Here is a 7,500-nt window from a genome sequence, read left to right as displayed (position 1 = left end):
TATCTACTAGACTAATGCTTGAGCTGGCTTTGCCCCAGGGCAGACTCCTGACATGATGTTTAGTTTAGTTTAGTTTGCGTGTGTGTGTTTGTGTGTGTGTGTACTCGTTATTTACTCAATATAAAAAATAAAATAAAATAACTCCTCTTTGCAACTGCACTTGTTGTTCTGTATATCTCCTGTGCACTTTGTATTTGCTTGTGATGTTGGCTTGATTATGTCCTCTTTTTGAAAGTCGCTTTGGTTATAAAGCGTCTGCCAAATGCAATGTAATGTAATATGAAAAAGGTAACATTAGTGAATGGGTAGCATGAATTCTGGAAATAAACAACAAAAAATTTCACACAGTGTCCCTTTAATTTAACTCTGCCACATCAAGGCATGTTAAACACCTCTTCCCGTCTCTCATCTTGTTTTGAATAGATGCCTTCGCCTCACATCTCAAGCTGTAAGACAGACAAGCAACTTGTCACACTTCAAGCCTTGTAAATGTCATTCTGCCGTATACGTATTCTTCTTGGTATTTACAGGTGCAGTAAATACTGGTCACCATCACAGTTGTCATTTATGTAATTAATTATTACTATAACAGTGTGGTTTAGCATAACAGTGTTTGAAGAATTCCAGAGTAAAGTTGTGAGGAAAAAAATACATAATTGCCATGAATGATCAGGGATAAGTTGGCAATTGTATTGTTCCTGACATTTACACAGCTGCTTTGCCAACGCTTTGGGTTTGGCTAGTAATCTTCCTCCAACACTGGGGGTTGCCATGGTGCATTTTGGGAATTGAAGTCAAATAAAATGTGCATGTGCGCCTGGTCAGACTCAGCAGTGCAGTGTTTAATGTCTCTGTACCAAGTGATGTCACACCAAGAAGTTCTGCACCTGTATTGTGCATGTGTATCAGACCAGGTATGTCAGACAGTCACTAAGTGTGTGTGTGTGTGTGTGTGTGTGTGTGTGTGTGTGTGTGTGTGTGTGTGTGTGTGTGTGTGTGTGTGTGTGTGTGTGTGTGTGTGTGTGTGTGAGTGTGTGTGTGTGTGTGTGTGTTGGGTGTGCATGCATTAGATAGTCCACTAAAAACAAACAAACAACAAAACATGCAACAGTGGTATTTACAGTTGTTGCGCTGCCCTGGCATGTGCTACTGCTGAAATGTGCTAATGCCGACAACTGACCCACATGTGTATCTGCATGCGTGGGTGTGATCAGCTCCAGTGACATGGAGACCAAGTTGACGCAGATGATGAGTGTGATGTAGACTGTGTGTGCGTGTGTGCATGTGTGTGTGTGTGTGTGTGTGTGTGTGCATGTCTGCATGTGTGTGTGTGTGCATGCATGCGTGTGATCACCTGTGGCTGACTGTAGGTGTAGTGCTCCAGTGGAGACCACGTTCACGTAGATGATGACCGTGTGTCCGTGTGCATGTATGTGTGTGTGTGTGCATGTCTGCATGTGTGTGTGTGTGTGCATGTCTGCATGCGTGGGTGTGATCACCTGTGGCTGACTGTAGTGCTCCAGTGACGTGGTGACCACGTTGACGTGGATGATGAGTCAGATGTAGACCGTGTGTGTGTGTGTGTGTGCATATGTGTGTGTGTGTGTGTGTGTGTGTGTGTGTGTGTGTGTGTGTGCGCATGTGTGCATGCGTGGGTGTGATCACCTGTGGCTGACTGTAGTGCTCCAGTGACATGGTGACCACATTGACGCAGATGATGAGCGTGATGAAGAGGTCGAGGTGGTGGCTGGTGCAGAAAGTGTGGATCATCAAACGTATGTGGCCGTAGCTAGCGTAGTAGGGCATCTTCTGGGCCTCTGGAGTTGAGGAGAAGAAGATGGAAAACATCATTATTTTTTTTTTTTGCTTTTTTTTCCAAATATATTTTTGACCTTTTTGACTTTAGTAGTAGTAGTATAATGAAGATGGTGATAGAAATCGAGTTGGGAGAGAGAGATGGGGAAGGGCCGGCAAAGGACTCGGGCCGGGAATCGAACCCCGCATAGTGAACGAGTGCCCTACCGCTAGGGCCACGTTCTTTGCCTTTATTTGACAGGACAGTGAAGGTAATGACAGGAAGTGAGTGGGGAGAGAGAGAGACGGGGAAGGGTTGGCAAAGGACCTAGGTGGGGAATCGAATCGGGGTCGGCCGCATAGCAAACGAGTGCCCTAACATTTGTGCCACGGTAGGGTCATTAAGTTTGCCTTCATCACATAAAGAATAATTACTTGAAGCCTACTTATTTACAGAAGGAATATCACCATTTAAGACAAGATCTGTCTCGTACATCTTCAGATAAAGTGGAAGAGAACAAGACGCAAGAATAACGTTTATGGACCATACAGATAAGCACATACTTTACTGTCAATGTTGCACAGGACATTCACCCTAGTCTGATAAAGTAGATGTTGACAATCTACAACACATTCAGTATGTAGTTACTAGATCCTCTGACGGAAGGATCCTCTGACAGCGACATTTCTTATTTTCAGTCATGCCTATGAGACACTATGTCGTTTGGCAGGGCTTGACTGGGACCAGGCTTAAACTGGCCCTCACACTTACAAGCCGTTTTCATCCTGCATCCTTCTTCAGTCAGTGCTCTGAGTCCAACGGGCTGCCCACTCTAAACTGTTGGCCAGTAAGATAAACAAAAACAAAAAAACCCAAAACAAAACTGAACAAACAAAAACACAACAGTCTTGGCTCCAGGGGACTGTTGGGCCACCAGGAAAATGCCCTGTATGCCCTGTATGCCAGATTACCACACCAGCTCTGTTGGTGGGTCTATTAGTTGGCGGGCAAAAGTGGGTTGAAAGATTAAAATAACATGATTTTTTTTAAAATATTGCCCATTAAAATGTATTTTCAACTTAACAACAACCACACGTGGTGTTATAAAAAAAAGATAGGATGGACATTTTTCACCTCTGATGATAGAGACCAAGAGATGATAATATACAAGCATGGAAATAAGTGGGATTCAGCTATAAAGATGCAGTTCAGAAAGACCTAACGAGGGCCTAATTGTTGTTGTTGTTGAGGACCTAAATCTTTAAAGCATGTGTATTACACATGCTCCAAAACACAGAACACATGAAAGAGCAAGATACAATATGGAGACCCAGATTTAAAAAACCCAGATATTAGGGGATGGAGGAAAGGTGAAAGAGTGCGTTTCATAGAAAAAGATGAAGAGCAGTATGTTTTTCAAACATGTGATGCACCGGATCCTGATTTGTAGGATCCTGCCGGATACCGGATCCACTGCTAAAGATCCTGCCGGATCCGGAACCGGATACCGGATACCGGATCCTACGAAAGGGTTGAAACACATAGCCAACTCGCACACGTGGGCCCTTTATATTACGTTGGCGCAAACTATTTTTAAGACTCAATGGCTTACTGCCACACTGCCTTCAACGGCCGCTTCCAAAGGGCTTTCACTCAATGCAGGCGATTGGGGTTGTGAAAGACTGACTGAAAAGCCTAGGCTACGTAAAAAGTAGAGATGCCCCAGATCCTGATTTTTAGGGAACTGCCGGATACCGGATCCACTGCTTAAGATCCTGCAGGATCCGGATAGTCTGTAAAACCCTATTATCCTGCCGGATCCGGAACCGGATCTTGGATCCTGTACATCTCTAGCTTAAAGTATATATATATATATATATATATATATATATATATATATATATATATATATATATATATATATATATATATATATATATATATATATATATATATATATACACACACAGCAGACATGTTCACCCATCTGCATATCAAAGACGAATGTAAATGTATGCATATGTAATCAGAGTGCATTTACATCCACTCGCTGGGAAAGTGGTGTTGGAGGCAGAGTTGCCAGATGAGGCTGATGATTTCCAGCCCAAAAAATGCTCAAAACCCGCCTGGAAGCACAAAATCCCACCTACTTCTACTGATTTCTATGGGCAATATTGAGCAGGTTTTCTTGCAAAATGCCATTTTTACCCGCAGACAGCTATCCAAAGCAGCCCAATTGGGCGGGAAACAGCCCAATCTGGCAACACTGGTTGGAGGTGGTGGGTGGTGAGATGGATGCAACATTTACATGCAATATAAGCTTATAAACCCAGATGTGGGCAGAAAAGCTGGTTTGAATATCTCTAACAAGGACGTACTGAAGTTGATTAAAAAAAAAAAGATAAAAAAAACAAGATGTTTTTTTCCTCCTCTTTATTGAGATGTAGGAGCTGAACTAAGCCGAGCCCGGGGAGAAGCTTTCGTCAAATCAGAATTGTTTCGGGGGGTCAAGCGCGGCAAATTTTGCTGCTTTTCCTGTCTCGAATTTGAAAAGCCAAGAGTGCTCTCGGCAGGAGATTTGGTTCATGATGGGGAGCAGACGCAGAGGTCAGATTTGAAGACGGGATTAAAAAAGAAATAAAAACAAACCAACAAACCAAAACAAATCAAAACACAAATATACCAATGATAAAAAAATCTAAGCTTTTGTGGAATAGTTACGGGAGAGCTGAGAAAGGTCAATTTCTGACACAACCATGACATCAATTAAGATAAAATGCAATGGTCACATTCATTTTTAACATTTTCTCTGGGAAATTCTGCTCCTTTGCCTGCCTCCGTTTGAAAAGCTAACAGTGCTTTCGGCAGATGATTTGTTTTATTATGGGGTTCATGTCCCCCACTGAAGAGAAATTCTGTGATCAAATTGTTTACTCACTGCATTGTAGTTCTGAGCCAGGAATTAAGAATAATATGCCTGCCAAATATATCAGAGGCTTATTAATAAAATGTGGTAATCTTTTCGACTCAACAGACAACATTACTCAACACTGCGTCTTTTTGAAATTCTGTCAATTCTGTAATTAATGTTGTTTTTTTCCCTCCTGGGTGGGGAACCCTTGGTTGCAGCCATATCTAGCCTGCGCGTTATTCCGGCCCTACTTATCATGCTTTATTTAGTAGAAAAGACAATGAAGATGGTGACAGGAAACTAGTGGGGGACAGAAATGGGGTGAGGTTGGGACCTGACCCAGGCGGGATTTGAACCTGGGTCCCCATGGGCAAATGGTGCCTATATGTATAAGATAAGATAAGATAACATAAGATAATAAAACTGTATTGTCTGTAACACATGAAACAGAAAATTGTATTTGGCATGGCTCCAGTCATTCTCACAGACATTAGACAAGATTTGACAAAACAGGACATGACAATACATGTATGGTGCGTTAGTGTATTGCGTCACACCAACACTCCCAGACTTCAACTTTCCTTGTGGAGCTTACACATCGTACAAAATGGGAAATTTATATTGGGCCAAATCCACGGAAGAAAAAGCGATTTTGTTCGACCCAACCAATACAATTGTATCATATGAATGGTCAAATTCAATTGCAGTATTGGCTCTGCTCTGGTGGTATATTGTGATGTGGTTTTTTTATCATATTACCTCACATTACATCACATTCACAATATGGAATTGGCCATATACAGACGTATATTGGATTCAACAGTCAAGTCATGGAGTGAACATGAGAGGGACTACTAGGGGTTCCGGTGGCTGTGGAGCAGAGGAAGAAGAAAGTGTGAGAGAGGAGGAACAGGAAATGATGCAAGATAGAAAGGACGCTTAGGGCCAAAAAAAGAAGAGGAATGGTTAAAAGAGTGAGAGAGAGAGAGAGAGAGAGAGAGAGAGAGAGAGAGAAAGAGAGAGCGAGAGAGAGAGAGAGAGGAGGAAGAAGAAGCGACAGAAAAAGGAATGTGTGAGGAGGAAAATATGGCAGCAAGATTGAGAGAAAGTACCATGAAGGGGGCTACAAAGATGGGAGGGGAAAAAAAGAGGGAAGAGGAAGGGGGAAGAAGAATATGAAGCAGAGAAGGCTGAGAGGGTGATGAAGGATGGGTAAAGGGACTGGAGGAGGGGAACATTATGCAGAGCGAGAGAGAGAGAGAGAGAGAGAGAGAGAGAGAGAGAGAGAGAGAGAGAGAGAGAGGCAGTACTGAGAGGGAGAGAGAGGAGAAAAAACAGTAGAGGATAGAGAGACACAGATTAATCTGCCCCTCTTTTAGCAGCGAGACAAATGGACCCAAATGTACTAAAATAACTAATGGCTTTATTCATATATTACAGCATTAAGGTAGCAGCAGGCTGCGACGAGAGAGAGAGAGAGAGAGAGAGAGAGAGAGAGAGAGAGAGAGAGAGGGGGGGGGGGAAAGAAAGAGAGAAAGAGAGATAGATAGAGCAATTGGTATTGAGGAGGAGGGAAACAAAGAGAGAGAGAGAGACAGAGAGAGAGAGAGAGAGAAAGAGAGAGCAAGAAAGAAATAGAAAAGGAGAAAGAAAATGAGAGTGATAAAGAAAAAGAGATATATGTATGAGAGAGGGAGATGGAGAGAGAGAGACCGATGGCTGCCCTATTTGCAAGCGCTATCGCATCACCTGCAATATTTACAGAGCACCGTTAACCTGCAGTGTTGCCAGATTGCCCGGTTACTCGCCCAATTGGGCTGCTTGGGATGGCCGTCTGTGGGTAAAAACTGGAAAAATTGGCCATTTGGCATTTTTTTTCTGCAGTTTTATGGCCATAGAAATCAATGCAATTTGTCGAAATTGGGCGGAATTCAAAGCATGTTGGCGGTTTTTGAGAACCGTTTGGGCGGGATTTGATCAGACACATCTGGCAACACTGTTAACCTTGCCCTATCTGTTTCCCCATGTCCATTTTCCACTCCAATGCACATATCCAAATTATACATACACCGCTGCTGCTACAAACCGCTGCTGATGCTGGATGCAATAACATCCTCATTAAAGCTGAGGTGCATGCTGTATTTAGTCATATATATTTCATGCATATTCGTGAGGAGTGCGGTGATAACGCAACACAAGGTTGTTGGGTTAATGAGATGGGAGTGCATGGAAGACACAGGTTGTACAAAAAATGCAAAAACAAGAATTTGTCACAAGACTGCAGCTCTCCTATTACTACTATGTATTACCAGTTGTTCTATGATGCATTAGAAACACCTGTGGTGGGGGTGTGGTGTACTGTGCTTACATATTAGTCACCTGTATCATGTGCATGCAGTATTGCACATAGGGACCCAGAAAGGGCTGGACAGGTACAGAACCAACCTGGCCCATTTCCAATATGGTCCATATTTCATCATATAGCATTTCATGCACTTTCATGAGGACGGTCACGATGACATTACACAAGGTTGTTGGTATAATTAAATGGTAGTGTGCAGAAAGGAATTTCTAGATAAAATGCACAACCAAGAATTTGTCACAAGACAGTGGATTTCCATGTAGGTGTATGAATTTATTAGAAACACCTATGGCAGGGATGCTGTGGTATACGCATGAACGGCGTGACATGTGCCATGTGCGTTAATGTTTTTTGGAGGAAAACATTGGGGGGAAAGCCAATGCAAGCCAATTGGTGGTGTTGGGAAAGAATAAACGAAAGACAAGGACCTGT

General features: G+C 42.7%; 1 protein-coding gene across 1 annotated transcript in view; it reads right to left on the bottom strand.

Moving 5' to 3' along the window:
* LOC134456583 (voltage-dependent T-type calcium channel subunit alpha-1I-like) overlaps positions 1 to 7,500 on the bottom strand; it is a 401,906-nt gene that overhangs the window by 94,929 nt on the left and 299,477 nt on the right. Inside the window, exon 28 of the mRNA XM_063207987.1 lies at positions 1,666 to 1,817. Within this exon, the coding sequence (XP_063064057.1) occupies positions 1,666 to 1,817 (152 nt within the window). The remainder of the gene's footprint in view (positions 1 to 1,665; positions 1,818 to 7,500) is intronic.

This window comes from Engraulis encrasicolus, chromosome 1 (assembly GCF_034702125.1).
Source record: "Engraulis encrasicolus isolate BLACKSEA-1 chromosome 1, IST_EnEncr_1.0, whole genome shotgun sequence".
Lineage (NCBI taxonomy): Eukaryota > Metazoa > Chordata > Actinopteri > Clupeiformes > Engraulidae > Engraulis > Engraulis encrasicolus.
Note: the sequence above shows the minus strand (reverse complement) of the source record. Positions and strands in the feature narration are given on the sequence as shown.